The sequence below is a fragment of the Emys orbicularis genome, chromosome 2, assembly GCF_028017835.1.
Source record: "Emys orbicularis isolate rEmyOrb1 chromosome 2, rEmyOrb1.hap1, whole genome shotgun sequence".
NCBI classification, from domain to species: Eukaryota; Metazoa; Chordata; order Testudines; family Emydidae; genus Emys; species Emys orbicularis.
This window is the reverse complement of record NC_088684.1, coordinates 27,591,737-27,606,719: the sequence shown is the minus strand read 5'-3', so window position 1 is coordinate 27,606,719 and position 14,983 is coordinate 27,591,737. Positions and strand designations below refer to the sequence as shown.

General features: G+C 38.5%; 1 protein-coding gene across 3 annotated transcripts in view; it reads right to left on the bottom strand.

Moving 5' to 3' along the window:
- The window catches only part of TRPS1 (transcriptional repressor GATA binding 1), a 208,245-nt gene that overhangs the window by 182,267 nt on the left and 10,995 nt on the right, over positions 1-14,983 (bottom strand). For all 3 annotated transcript variants that reach the window (XM_065399704.1, XM_065399705.1, XM_065399703.1), the window contains exon 3: positions 6,830-7,959. In XM_065399704.1, the coding sequence (XP_065255776.1) occupies positions 6,830-7,959 (1,130 nt within the window). The remainder of the gene's footprint in view (positions 1-6,829; positions 7,960-14,983) is intronic.

The window sequence follows — 14,983 nt, the reverse complement described above, 5'->3', positions numbered from 1 at the left end:
ACTGTCTATTCACATATGCAAAGAACCAATTTATACATGCAGTTGTGCTAATTACATACATGCATTTAGCTTGTTTTTACTCAATTGCACGCTTACCTTTTTGAAAATCAGGTTTTTTACATGTATCTTGTAAAAAGTTTTTGAATCCTTCTGAATGAAAACCAAATAAAATTGTCACTTACATTATCAACAGATTAGTTCTGTTTATTGGAAAACATGATTCTGCCCTTATTACAAAAGATCATAAGGCATTCTGAGTGGGAAGTGTGTCCTTTTTTAAAAAAATGAATATTACAGACCTTTATCTTACCCTTTTTCTAGAGAGGTTTGGACCATTTTTCATCATGTTACCTGACATTTCTACTAGAGCTTGCCAAAAATTTTCAGTAAAACATTTGACAGAAAATAACTTTTCCATTAATGGAAATATTCACCAAAAAAATAAAATCGATTTTCAGCAAAAAAAACAGAAACATTATTTTTTCCCCACCTTTTGGCAACTGAACTCTGAAGGTTATTAAAAGTTGCCAAAAATCAAAATAAGTTTGGTTTCAGATTTTTGATCTTTCAACAAAAAACAGACAAAAATGATGACAACAAAATTGTTTTGCTGGGGCGGGGAGGGAATATAATTTCCTTACCTACTATAATTTCTATAGTAAAGAACTTTTTCATCCAAAGATATCTGACTACATATTACCCATGCAGAAATTGTTTAATCCGTTATAGTAACACACACCTATGGAGTACACTGCATAACTGAAGCTCTCAATGAAATGTAAAGAATATCTCCTGATTCTTCAGGTACAATGGGGTGAGAGTAATAGTTAAATTAGTAGAAACTGTAGCGAGACAAGGTCGGTAAGGTAATATATTTTATTTGACCAACTTCTATTGGTTAAAGAGACAAGGTTTCAAACTACACAGCTCTTTCACCAACAGAAGTTGGTCCAATAAAAGATTACCTCCCCCATATTTTCCCTTCTAATATCCTGGGACCAACATGGCTTGAACACTGCAAACAATAGAAAATGTAGGACAATTAGCCATTTGGAGATCTGTTTATGTAAGCACATTTTAGGCAGGTTTAGACACAACTACACTGACATGCAATGTGATTCATTAACTTTGAATTCAACTGAACAGCCTACAAATTACATGTGAAGGAAAAACTGAGTGGTGTTAAACTTAAGTATATATTTCTGTAGGGAGACAACATGAAAAGCTAATTATTCTTGCAAATTCTAATGTTGTCAGTAATGAAGGGCTGCCAAGGCCTGCATTGCAGATGGATAATACTGGAGGACAATGACACAAAAATAATATTTAAGTAAACAGACAAAAATGATATTACAGACGTACAGCCAGAAAGATGCAGAAAAAAACTGGATGCATAGTGTATACCTGCGATTCTTGAAAGTCATTGAAGTCATTGAAGATGCACACACAAGGGAGTTCACAGACTCAACCATGCAGGCAGGTTCTAAGCAGATCCATGGTATTCAGTATGTGCCAATGGTAAAATTAAATATGGGAATTGAAAAACACCATTTCTGCCCATACAATGCATAATTATGTATTTATAGTTGGGATCCATTCAGCTTCTTAGTATATAAATTGCCAGCAGCGAGTTTTGCTGCATTTTTCCCTCACAGTGGTGGAACTGAGAGTAACTATCACATTATTTTATTATATAATAATTATTATATTTCCGTATGATAAAAGGTTAATAAGACTGGGACTTTTCAGCTTGGAAAAAAGATGGCTAAGAGGAGATATGATTGAGGTCTATAAAATCATGACTGGTGTAGAGGAAGTAGATAAGGAAGTGTTGTTTACTACTTCTCATAACACAAGAACTAGGGGTCACCAAATGACATTAATAGGCAGCAGGTTTAAAACAAATAAAAGGAAGTATTTCTTCACACAACGCACAGTCAACCTGTGGAACTCCTTGCCAGAGGATGTTGTGAAGGCCAAGACCATAACAGGGTTAAAAAAAGAACTAGATAAATTCATGAAAGATAGGTCCATCAATGGCTATTAGCCAGGATGGGCAGGAACGGTGTCCCTAGCCTCTATTTGCCAGAAGTTCGGAATGAGCGACAGGGGATGGATCACTTGATGATTACCTGTTCTGTTCATTCCCTCTGGGACACCTGGCACTGGCCCCTGTCAGAAGACAGGATACTGGGCTAGCTGGACCTTTGGTCTGACCCAGTAGGGCCATTCTTATGTTCTTGTATTCTTATCTCTCTCTCTCTATATATATATATATTTATGCCACACAGTCATGTATTCTCTCTCTCTCTCTCTATATATATATATATAGAGAGAGAGAGAGAGAGAGAGAGAGAATACATGACTGTGTGGCATAAATACTTTCTATGTCTAAAGTCTTACTCATGCATGAGGAAGTCACAAAGAACATCATCCCATTGATAAAAACTTTATATCACACCAGTATGTGCTCTATGGGGATGTCTAGTCTGCAATTAAAAACCCAAGACTGGCCTGTGCCAGCTAGCTTGCCTTACGAGGCTTGGGCTCAGGGGCTGTTTAACTGAGCTGTAGACATCTGGGCTTGGGCTGGAGCCTGGGCTCTGTGACCCTACAAAGGGGGAGGGTTTCTAATTGCAGACTAGATATACCCTATATGTGCCACGTAATTCACAGATACAAATATTTTTCAAAAATTCTGGATCTTTTTTTCTTGGAATTATTCTTGTATCTCTTCACCTGTACAGCCAGGACCAGCTGTATAGGACTCAGAGGGAGAAAAGAAGAATAGGATTGATTAACGTCCCTAAAATTTACTCATTGAAGGTAGACATGGAAGTTGTATACCATTATATAGTAAAAAATTCCTCCCTTTCCAATTGGAATAGCCCCATGCTTCTATCCTAGTAGGTCAAAAGATAATGGGTATTTAAATAAAACTATTATCTATGGAAAAAAGTCATTTTAGGTCTTTTTTTTTAATAGATTCTAAATATTTGTTTTAAATTTTTTCCCAGAATTAAACTACAAAAGTGTGATTTTATAGGAGAAGGGACATGAAAAATGAGAACAATACACATTTTAAAAGTGAGACGTGTTTGAAATTGGGAGATGTTGAGGGCAGGGAGTTGTGGTTCTAGTTATATGACATCTACAAAGTACATGAGGGTGTGGTGTGCTAAAGGTTTAGAGAATTCTTCCCAAGCTTTTCAAACAAAGGAGCCTAATTTTAGGTACCCACGTCCACATTTAGACCTTTAAATAAGTCTCCTGATTTTCAAAATACTGAGTACATAGCAGTTCCCACTGACATTGGTAGGAGCTGTTGGCTGTTCAGCATTTTTTTTAAATTAGGCCACTGATTTAGGTGCCTAACTTAAGGCACTCAGTTTTGAAAATTTTGCCCTCTCTCCCTCCCTTTTTCTTAGGAATGGGCATTTTAATTAAACATGCTTCTTAAAAATTTACCAGCTGCAGCAAAACAATTTTTTTCCAGTAGAGAAGCCATGGAATAGCTAAAAATAAAATCTTTAATAGCTAACAACAACAACAACAAAAATCATGCCATGCCCCAGCACCAAAGTGCTGTCTATGGAGGTTATACAACCTGGCCCAAAGCAGACCTGATAATAATATCTAGTACTTAGATACCACTCTTCATCTTCAAAGCAGTTTACAAACATTAACCAGTTAATCCCCACAGCATCCCTGTGGCCCACTTAAATAAAAAATCGGGCACTGCATGCTGGGACCTGTAGTCTCCGGAGGCTACAGCCCCAAATTAAAGATGAGCAATTTGCTCCATTTTTTTATGGGCTCCCAACATATTGCCAATGCAGCCCTCTGTTGGGCAATGTTTAGATGCCCCTGTTTTAAGCTCTATTAAAGCACTATACTATAGTCTGCCTTTGTTACTTTCTCAATGTCCTGGAATCTAGTAAATGCATTGCAGGCTCTCATATTTAAGAGAGGTCTGAAACTGGATCTTCTTTTGTCATCACTATATATGGCTTCTATGCAAAAATCCTTTAAAGGTGATGGAAGTCTGGATTTTCTGTGGTTGCCATTGACTCTTTGGTCATAAATGTTTAATGCCAGTTAACATTCTTTACTTAATATTTAACCCAGTTTTTGCAAAATGTATAACAAACTGTTCTTTTAAAATCAGAGGGCCAAATTCTCAGATGATGTAAACTGGCAAAGCTCCACTGAAGTCAATTTCCAACAGCTGAGGATCCACCCCAAAAGGTTTATCAGGGAATTGGCTGCCATAAGGACATGAATCGGAAGACTGGCTCTGTCCATCTTCATATAGCAATGCTAACACTTAAAAATAAATAAAGTGACACTTTAGACCAACAACATAAAAATAATCATCTGGAAAAGTATCTTGTGGGATGGCATCAACAGATGAAAGAGTGCCTACTCCCAGTTTGAAAGGAATTAGGGCAGTCAAGCGATTAAAAAAAAATTAATCGCACGATGAATCACACTGTTAAACAATAATAGAATACCCTTTATTTAAATATTTTTGGATGTTTTCTACATTTTCAAATATATTGGTTTCAATTACAACACAGAATACAAAGTGTACAGTGTTCACTTTATATTTATTTTTGATTACAAATATTTGCACTGTAAAAAACAAAATAGTATTTTTCAGTTCACCTACTACAAGTACTGTAATGCAATCTCTTTATCATGAAAGTTGAAATTACAAATGTAGAATTATGTACAATAAAAACCTGCATTCAACAATAATACAACGTAAAACTTTAGAGGCCACAAGTCCTTCTTCAGCCAATCGCTCAGCCTACAAGTCCACTCAGTCCTACTTCATGTTCAGCCAATTGCTCAGACAAACAAGTTTCTTTACATTTGCAGGAGATAATGCTGCCCGCTTCTTCTTTACAATGTCACCTGAAAGTGAGAACAGGCATTCACATGACACTGTTGCAGCCGGCATTGCAAGATATTTACGTGCCAGATGCTCTAAAGCTTCATATGTCCCTTCATGCTTCAACCACCATTCCAGGGGACATGCGTCCATGCTGATGGGTTCTGCTCGATAACAATCCAAAGCAGTACAGACCAATGCATGTTCATTTTCATCATCTGAGTCAGATGCCACCAGTGGAAGATTGATTTTCTTTTTTGGTGGTTTGAGTTCTGTACTTTCTGCATCAAGAGTGTTGCTCTTTTAAGACTTCTGAAAGAATTCTCCACACCTCATCCCTCTCAGATTTTGGAAGACATTTCAGATTCTTAAATTTTGGGTTGATTGCTGTAGCTATCTTTAGAAATTTCATATTGGTATCTTCTTTGCATTTTGTCAAATTTGCAGTGAAAGTGTTCTTAAAACGAACAACATGTGCTGGGTCATCATTTGAGACTGCTATAACATGAAATATATGGCAGAATGCGAGTAAAACAGAGCAGGAGACATACAATTCTTCCCCACAGAGTTCAGTCACTAATTTAATTCACGCATTATTTTTTAATGAGCGTCATCAGCATGGAAGCATGTCCTCTGGAACTATGGCCAAAGCATGAAGAGGCATATGAATCTTTAGCGCATCTGGCATGTAAATAGCTTGTGACACCAGCTACAACAGTGCCATTCAAACGCCTGTTCTCACTTTCAGGTGACATTGTAAATAAGAAGAGGGCAGCATGATCTCCCATAAATGTGAAAAAACTTGTTTCTCTTAGCGATTGGCTGAACAAGAAGTAGGACTGAGTGGACTTGTAGGCAATAAAGTTTCACATTGTTTTGTTTGAGTGCCGTTAGGTAACAAAAAAACCCTACATTTGTAAGTTGCACTTTCATGATAAAGAGATTGCACTACAGTACTTGTATGAGGTGAATTGAAAAATACTATTTCTTTTATCATTTTTACAGTGCAAATATTTGTAATCAAAAATAATATAAAGTGAACACTATACATTTTGTATTCTGTGTTGTAATTAAAATCCTTATATTTGAAAATGAAGAAAAACATCCAAAAATATTGAATAAATTTCAATTGGTATTCTATTAACAGTAAAAAGAACAGGAGTACTTGTGGCACCTTAGAGACTAACAAATTTATTAGAGCATAAGCTTTCGTGGGCTACGAAAGCTTATGCTCTAATAAATTTGTTAGTCTCTAAGGTGCCACAAGTACTCCTGTTCTTTTTGCTGATACAGACTAACACGGCTGCTACTCTGAAATCTATTAACAGTGACATTAATCGCGATTAATGTTTTCAATCGTGATTAATTTTTTGAGTTAATCACGTGAGTTAACTCGAGTAATCGACAGCCCTAAAAGGAATACTAAACAACAGCAGAACGTCCTTAATCATTGAAATGTTGGAATTGGGGATGGAAAATACTACAAAAAGGTAGTTAATAAGAGTCTTGTACTATAAAGCATGAAAGAAATAGACCTATAGTCAGTCTTGGGAAGAAAACCATTTGGATTCCCTTCATAAATGAAGATATCAGCTTTCTGGCAGAAAGTAGCTACAAGTATTTCAGATGGAAAACAGCTCAGCAAATCTCAAATATGTAGGAACCACAGCATTCACACAGGTCCAAATTTTGCTCTTAGGTGCACTGGTTTAAATCTAGAATAACTCCATTGACTTACCTGGAGTTGGACCAAAGTAAATGTGAGTTGGATTTGGCACTATATAACCAGATATAGAGATACACCTATATGTATTCCCATTTTGATCTAATTTCAAGTTTCTCCAGTATACTAGGATCCCTGACATTTCATAGAAGTGTTCAGGGTTTGTTTGTTTTGTAATTTACTATATGTAATTTTAAAATTCACTGTACCTGTAGTGTCGGGAAATCTCTTCTTCCACCTGGGTAATAAAGTCACATTTGGTACATGAGTGTTCTTTGTTCTCTTTGAGAGTCAGCGGCCCATCCATCCCTTGAAGGGTATTTGCTTCTTGTTTGACATCAGATGTCTGGGCTTCATGTGCGTTCTCATAATGAAGCAGGAGAATATCTACATCAGGAGTGGAGAATGCGCATTGATCGCACTGGTGTTTGACTCTAGAGCTTCCTGTCACCCCAGGAGACAAGTGCAAGAGCAAGAGAGCACAGTGGGAACAATTACTTTTTCGGCAAGCAAATGGATAAGTAATATCTCCAAGGTGCTTTTCTGGGCTGCAGAGGCCTCGGGGACAGAACTGACAGTGTTTAATGGTACATTTGTGAATGTTGTGTAGCTGCTGATAATGACGGAGAAGTGGGCCCACCACTATTACTTCTGGGCCATGGCTCTTTGAGTACCTAAAGTCACAGAACTGACAGTTGTAGCTTGTCACAACGTTATCCTCTCCACCTTTGCTAGAGAAGTCTTTCTTTTTCGCCATACTAGAACCCTTTTCTGTCTTTGTTACTAGCTCCCCATCTGCATTTTTGGCTAGGTCATTCTGATTAATGACAGATCCCCTTGAAAGTTTATCATTTAGATCTGGATGAAGGCTTCCTGATTGGTTTCCCCCATGCTGTTTGCTGTAATGTTCTAATAGTTTGAGAGAGCTGGATGATTCACAGCTGAAACTGCAAAATTTACACCAGTAGTAACTGGTGGCATCTGTATCATTTTGTCTAGAAGAATCTATGGGTTTGATAGGCACCGAGTATCCAACTGGTGTGTTGTCTCCTGCTTTTACGGTGATTTTGTCCTGCCACTTCCCCAAGTCTCCAGAATCACATGATCGAAGAGTAGGACTGGATTTATTAGAGTTTTTCTCTGAAGGTTTTCCAGATTCAGAGGAAGGAAGGGCAGCTTTCATTTTGTTCGGGTGAGTCTGTAAGAAGTGTTGCTCTAGTTCATTTGATGAGTTGCCCATGTAGGTGAAATTGCAGAATTTGCAGCGGAAGTACTTGGTGTTGCCTTGGCAATCTGGAGTTTTCCGTCCAATGCCGATAAAGGTTCCACCTAAAGTAACCTATGAAAAAAGAATGCGATAATTTTAGCTATACTGAAGAATTGTTCAAACACCAAATAGGAGAAAAAGAAAGGATAAATTTTAATAAGACCTACATCACCAATGTTTTGTAACAACTATGTCATAAAATAGTAATAAAACCCTTCATTTCTGCAGCACTTTACATCTGAAGATCTCAGCGTGCTTTACAACGTTGAATAAATATTGTGCCCATTTTTCAGTTGTGGAAATTGAGGCACACATAGGTTAAAGAGACTTGCCCAGTTTCACAGAGCTGGACCTGAATATCTTGACTCAATTCCTATCTTTCTTCTGTACTTATATGGCCACCATTATTGTTGCATTTGAGCACATCACAATCTTTAACTCACAACATCCATTTTAGGTAGGGAAGTACTATTATCTCAATTCTACAGATGGAGAATTGAGGCACAAAGAGGCTAAGTGACTCACCCAACGTCACACAGGAAGTCTGTGGTAGAGGAGGGACATGAACTCAGCTCTCTAAAGTACCAGGCTAAAGTACTGCCCCATCCTCCTCTTTAAAATCAAGCTAATCTAGATATCCCTCAATAGGAGACTTTTGTGAGCATTTTAGCTGAGTGTGGAATACAAGATCAGGCCCCCAGTCTTGATCTGCCAATATGACAAAGAATTTGGAGTGGAAGTCAGTATTACAGCACAAGGAGTACCACTGTTTTATGAATCTGAACACACAAAAATGAAATTTGAAAACCAAATTCAGTTGACTGCGCCTGATTACATCCACTCCTTCCTATAAAGAGCATTCTTGCAACAGCATCCAGTATCCGCCGAGACTCCTTTTTAGAAATATGGGGGTTGCTGTCTGAACTGAAAGGCAATTTTCTCAAAGATTACTCAATGCAGACATTCTCCAAGGAAATCTTCCGTTCTTTTCCTATAAAGAGCTCTAACTCAGTAAAATAAGGATGAAAAAATTACAGTAGAAAAATGGCATGTAGCAAAGAAAGAAACTTACTACACCCAAAACCATGACATCACTAATTTAAAAAAAAAAAAAAAGGTAGATCTACTTAACTGTTCTCATGATCTATGAGCACATGGATTGCAGGAAGGAAGGAAGCAAGGCTTCCAGGCTTATGTTATTAAAATCTCTGTTCTCATAGCAAGCAGTCCTGCCCTTCCCATGAGTGCACCACACCTGCCTTGTGACATCATAGAGAGATTTGCTGCTCCTGTACAACTGGTTTGATGGCCAAAAAAGGAAGGGGGGAGGGAAGGGGGAAAAGTCTCTCATGACAAAAATGTCATCACAGCTTTATTTCTTTTCCTGAATTATAACAATTACACAATATTCAGCAACCAATTACCCACCCACCCTTCACCCAGTTCACCCTTTGTATACCATTCCTAATAAGCAGAGATGTCAGTGGAAGCCTCCATGCGGCAGTGCCATGCCTTGGATTTTTCTGTATGAGAAGGGCTTAAACGAGGGCGTATAAAGTTTCGACACACTCCGTGCAGGGTCAGATTTTCATTCCCCCAACTGTTAAGTGAATTACTGCTTTTCTCCAGGATTCAGTTGTAATGCATTAGGCAAATGGTGTAATTATTTTTTTCTTCCCCTCCTCAACAGCTGTGCCACAGAGCAAGCATGTGATCACCGCTCATTCAGAATCACACCATACGGAAAAACTCAGACATACAAAGAGCATGAAATGTAAACATTTTAAAATGCATATAATAGAAATGCCTTTTAGCTATTTAGCTTGGAGTATAAGATGCTTATGCATTGTATGCCATAGCACTAAACACGTATAGTGAGTCAACTGGTTGCTAAATCATGGTATAAAGATGCTTTTCAGCCTCTGATTCTTGTTTTAAAGAAACATGATTCCATTGAGCTGGTTAAAACTTTTTTCTGATAAGCTGAAATGAAATCTGTGTGTGTCTGGCAAAGATATTTAAATAGATAACCATGATATTGAAAGGCACCATGGTATAACCAGGATTTAACATTGCTATGGGGCTTGAGAGTCCCAATTTCAGGCTAAGAATCTGGCTCTGAGGAGTTCTTTGGGGAGGGGCTAGATTTGGGGGACTGACTCTACTGCAGAGGATCTTTGGTTCCTATTGCTAAAAACAGGATAGCAAAAATTGTAGGCAAAACATGCTGGGCCTGACCCACTGAAGTCAGTAGGAACTGCAGCTACTCCACAGGATTTGGTTCATTATGTCTTTATCCGTCACGTTATTTCAAATGTTCAGTTTCACTGATGTTCAGTGAAACATCTCTGCCTTTAATTTAAAGGGGCACTGAAGGAATTAAGGAAAACAGAAAATAACAGCCACTCGGTGTGTGATTAACTCAGTTGCAATGTTTTTGCTCATTCAGTCAGTCAGTGTTTGTTTGTTTATTTTGCTCTTGCACTGAATAACCAGCCAAAATACTTTACCTTAAGTGGCTCTTATGAGTAAATACATCCATTATTCTTAGGAGTCCATCTAGAGAGCCTACAGACAACAAGTCCATCTTTGCAGGCACTCTTTGGACATCAGTTAGGAAGCAGGAGTGACAATAAGTCCAGCTGCTGCTTGCTGTTAATTACTTTTATTTCTGAACATTGGAAAAACATATTAAGCATATCAACAGAGTAGCTGTAAATGATTATATTTTTGTAACTTTTCCTAATCCTGATTAATGCCCTACATAGCAAGTTTGGTGTCCCACGTTAATCTCCTTCTCTGCAACATGAGGATAAAAGAGAATTAAGAATTTACAGTATATCTTGTGCTTACCAATTGCAATAGAGGGGAAAAAAATCTTTAAAACACTGGAATGTAACTGATTACCAATTGTTGGACCGGCGTTTCACTGAGTACCCTGCCACAATTTAAAATAATGGATCCCATTAGCAGAAGGTGTACGTGAAAGGTAAGATAAGGTCATCTTAATGTTATTACACTCAAAAGTCATTTTTCAATCACAGAAAACCTATTTAAAGCCTCCGCTAGGGTCATCAGGTAAAGGAACAAGGAAACTACCTTCCATATAGCAAGGCTAGCAGAAGCACTTGAAGGAAAGTGGTAATGGTATAAACTAAAACTGCCTCAGCTTTCAGCCAGCCAAATTTGGATGAAGCCTACCCATTTGCCAAAGTGTTTGGATTCGTGCATTCTTCTCAAGTCTTGGCTTGACTTTCAGATTTCTCAGTTACATATCATATCTCTATGTAAGGACAGCAAATTCTCTCTCTCTCTCTCTCTCTCTCTCTGTGTATATATATATATATATATATATATTTCCTCTTGCTCTCTTTCCTTTTCCAGAGAGAATGGAATAAAGGGGAGAGAGAGAGAAGGAGGCAGGGGGGGGGCGAAAGAAGTCATACCCCATCCACATTTCTCTGAAATTTCCAAGGCGATGGCTAGCTGCAGGTACTTACTCCAACAGTTCATTCCCATTCCCCTCACACCCTCTGTGTTTTACTTTCTAACCCATATGTTCCCTGCCAGCACAAAAATCACAAGGAAGAGGACAAAGCAACACTAAAACTCTGCCGTTCTAATCGAGCTGTGGAGTCCAACTTTACTCTTCCCACAAGCAGGAGTGCAGAGTGAGCAGGGCCGGGGTTAAAAAAACATCCTCAAACCTATGGCTCCCAGGCAGATACACAGAGGGATGACTCACATTCAACATTCTCCTGTAGCAGGCCCTCCTTAGGATGGAAAAAATAGTTTAGTGACTAGAGCACTAAATTGAGAGTCCCAAGGAGTCCAGGTCCCATTCCCACCTCAGCCACAGATTTAAATGAAAATTACAAGCCTAAATACCTTTGAGGATCTGAGCCTGTTATGAATTAAACTGAAATAAATCCCACTAGTAAGGATCACTAGTCTAAAGCATCTAAAAGTCCAAACTCTTTTTAGTTAATAGTTTAATTCATTCATGAATGTCAATAATTATCAGTAGAGTTCAGACTTAAGTTACTGGCCATGCTAACAGGCTATGACCAAAATGATCATAGGGATTTAGTTCATCTCTTCAGTAGAACTAAATGTATGCTTCTTTTCCATTATTCTTAAAAACAGCCAGAAAATATAAAAGAAGCTGACAAGAGGAAGCTTGATTTTGTTAAATGTCAGTATTTCTTAAATACGGTGTTGTTGTAGCAGTGTTGGTTCCAGGCTATTAGAGAGACAACTTAACTCATGTTAGATCTTGAAGGATTGAGGCTACCCAAAAGAAAGAGTGGAGAATGCACTTAAAACTGTTCTAGATAGTAACCATGTGTAAGAAACACTGGAGAAACAAGGTGTGTGAGATAATATCTTTTATTGGACCAACTGCTGTTGGTAAACAAAACAAGCTTCAGAGCTCTGTGTAAGCATGAAAGTTTGTCTATCTCACCAACAGAAGTTGGCCCAATAAAAGATATTACCTCACCCATCTTGTTTCTCCAGTGTTCCTTACAGATGATTACTACTTAGTACAGTTTCAAGTGCATTCTTCACTCTTTTGGGTATTCTCAATCCTTCAAGATCTAACTTCCATAGCATCTACAAGCCTCTGTGTACATTTAGTATACAAAACATATTAAAGGCCTTCTGGGCTTTTCCAATATAAAATTTATTCCTAGGTAGTTTTTAAGTAAATAAGGTGTTTATATAGCCTCAACCATTTTGTCATTAGATGTGCAAAACATCTGTATCTTTATTTTGCTCTTATAAATCATGATTAAGATAATTAATTAGAGCATTCACTGGGTATTCTATGGAACATCACCTGTAGCTGGGGAAAGGTTTTTGCCTTGTTTTTACTGTACATGCTTTTATACAGTAACTCCTCACTTAACGTTGTAGTTATGTTCCTCAAAAATGTGACTTTAAGCGAAACAATGTTAAGCAAATCCAATTTCCCCATAAGAATTAATGTTAATGGGGGGGTTAGGTTCCAGGGAAATTTTTTTCACCAGACAAAAGACTATATTATATATCTATAATACACACACACACACACGTTTTAAACAGAAAATTTAATACTGCCACACAGCGATGATGATTGTGAAGCTTGGTTGAGATGGTGAAGTCAGAGGGTGGGATATTTCCCAGGGAATGCCTTACTACTAAATGATGAACTAGCAATTGGCTGAGCCCTCAAGGGTTAACACATTGTTGTTAATGTAGCCTCACACTTTACAAAGCAGCACGAATGGAGGGAGGGGAAACAGCATGGCAGACAGAGACACACACTGTGTGTGAGAGAGAGAGATGTGCATTGCCCCTTTAAGTACGCTGACCCCACTCTAAGTACACTTCCTTTTTAAATAGATCAGCAAGTTGAGACAGCAGCTCCTGCCAGCAAGCTCCCTCTGTCCTGAGCCCTGTCGTGAGCCTCTTTGGAAATGGGTTAAGCGGAGTGCAGGAGCAGGGGGGAGGGGGACACCCTGACATTAGCCCTCCCTCTTACCCCCCACCCCGCACAGCAAGCAGGAGGCTCCCGGGAGCAGCTCCAAGGCAAAGAGCAGGAGCAGCACACGGCAGTGGGGGGAGGGACAGCTGAACTGCCTGGCAACTGATAGCCTGCTGGGCAGCTGCCGCACAGGGAACTTGGGGGAATAGGGAGCTGATGGGGGACTGCCAGTCCACCCCGGTTCCAAGCCCCCACCAGCTAGCTCCAATGGGCTGCTCTTCCTGCAAGCAGTGGACAAAGCAGGTGGCTGCCAAACTACGTTATAAGGGAGCATTGCGCAACTTTAAACGAGCATGTTCTTTAATTGATCAGAAACGTAACAACGAAACGTTAACTGGGACGACTTTAAGTGAGGAGTTACTGTACCACAACTGGATCACCCTTCTTTCGTGTTCTGGTATTTTAGAATTTTTAACTCCCCCTTACTCTAATAATTACAGCAAGGGAGTGGGCATCAGAACTCCAGGGTTCCATTCTTGGTTTTGCAACCTTAGCTAAGTCACTTAATCACTTTGTGGCTCAGATTCCCCATCTGAAAGATGGGCAGTGTTTGGAGATTTCATGTTTTTAATATGTTTAGATCAAGCTGAAAAGCACTTTACAAAGGCAATTTATTTATAACACATTTCTGGTAGATATTTGAATTTATGTTGCCTTTATTTAAGTCTCTAACTCTTGATGATGTCATGACCTTTTTAGAATTTTAGAGGATTGGTTGGGGTTTTTTTGTTTGTTTGTTTTTCATTTTTTAATTGTTATAGGATGCCTGCACCCTTGGTTTCTTTTTTATGGACGAGTATAAAGATTTTTTCAGTGCTTTTAAATCTAAGAGGGTGTTTTTATTTGATTTTCCTGACCCAGAATACCCTCCCTCACAACTTTACTTGCTTCTCTCTTTTCCAAATCCAATCCTGAATTCATTATTATGGCAAATGGCTTAGATTATTTTTCTGATTTAACAGAACAGCAGTCTACCAAGGAATCCATAGTATCTGCCAGTTACTCTCTTTATCTATTTTAGAAAGTGAATTTCACCTGTAGGAACTAATGTCCTACATGCACAGAACAGGCTCAAACTCAACACTCAAGGGTTGATAGTATAAGTTCAGCCTCTGCATCCATGAAATCCTTGGCTTCTGGTGTGACTGTTGATTAGGGTGCACATGGCCATGGTGATTTCTCAAAAACTGACTTTTGTCTACTTACAACTGGACCAGGCAATGAAGTTGGAGCATCAGATATTAATCAGTCTTCATTTTTGATTACCTGGGTCACATTTCAGTCACTAACCAGGAGGTGAAAGGCTGTAGATCCCTTACCAATCCCCTGTACTATCCAGTTTTCCATTTGCCAATTACTTTTAATCTTCTAATCCTAAAATATTTTCTAATGCTCCTGTTTATCCAGTTGCTTTTGCACAATATAGCATCCAGAACATTTTAACAAACCCACACTTATGAAGTTCTTCATGTCATGCAGGCCAGGACAGATTCTTGGCTTAATGCTTGTTTCTATAAAACCACACTACCAGTTCCTTAAACTCTGATAGGAAGAACTACCTCTCACAAC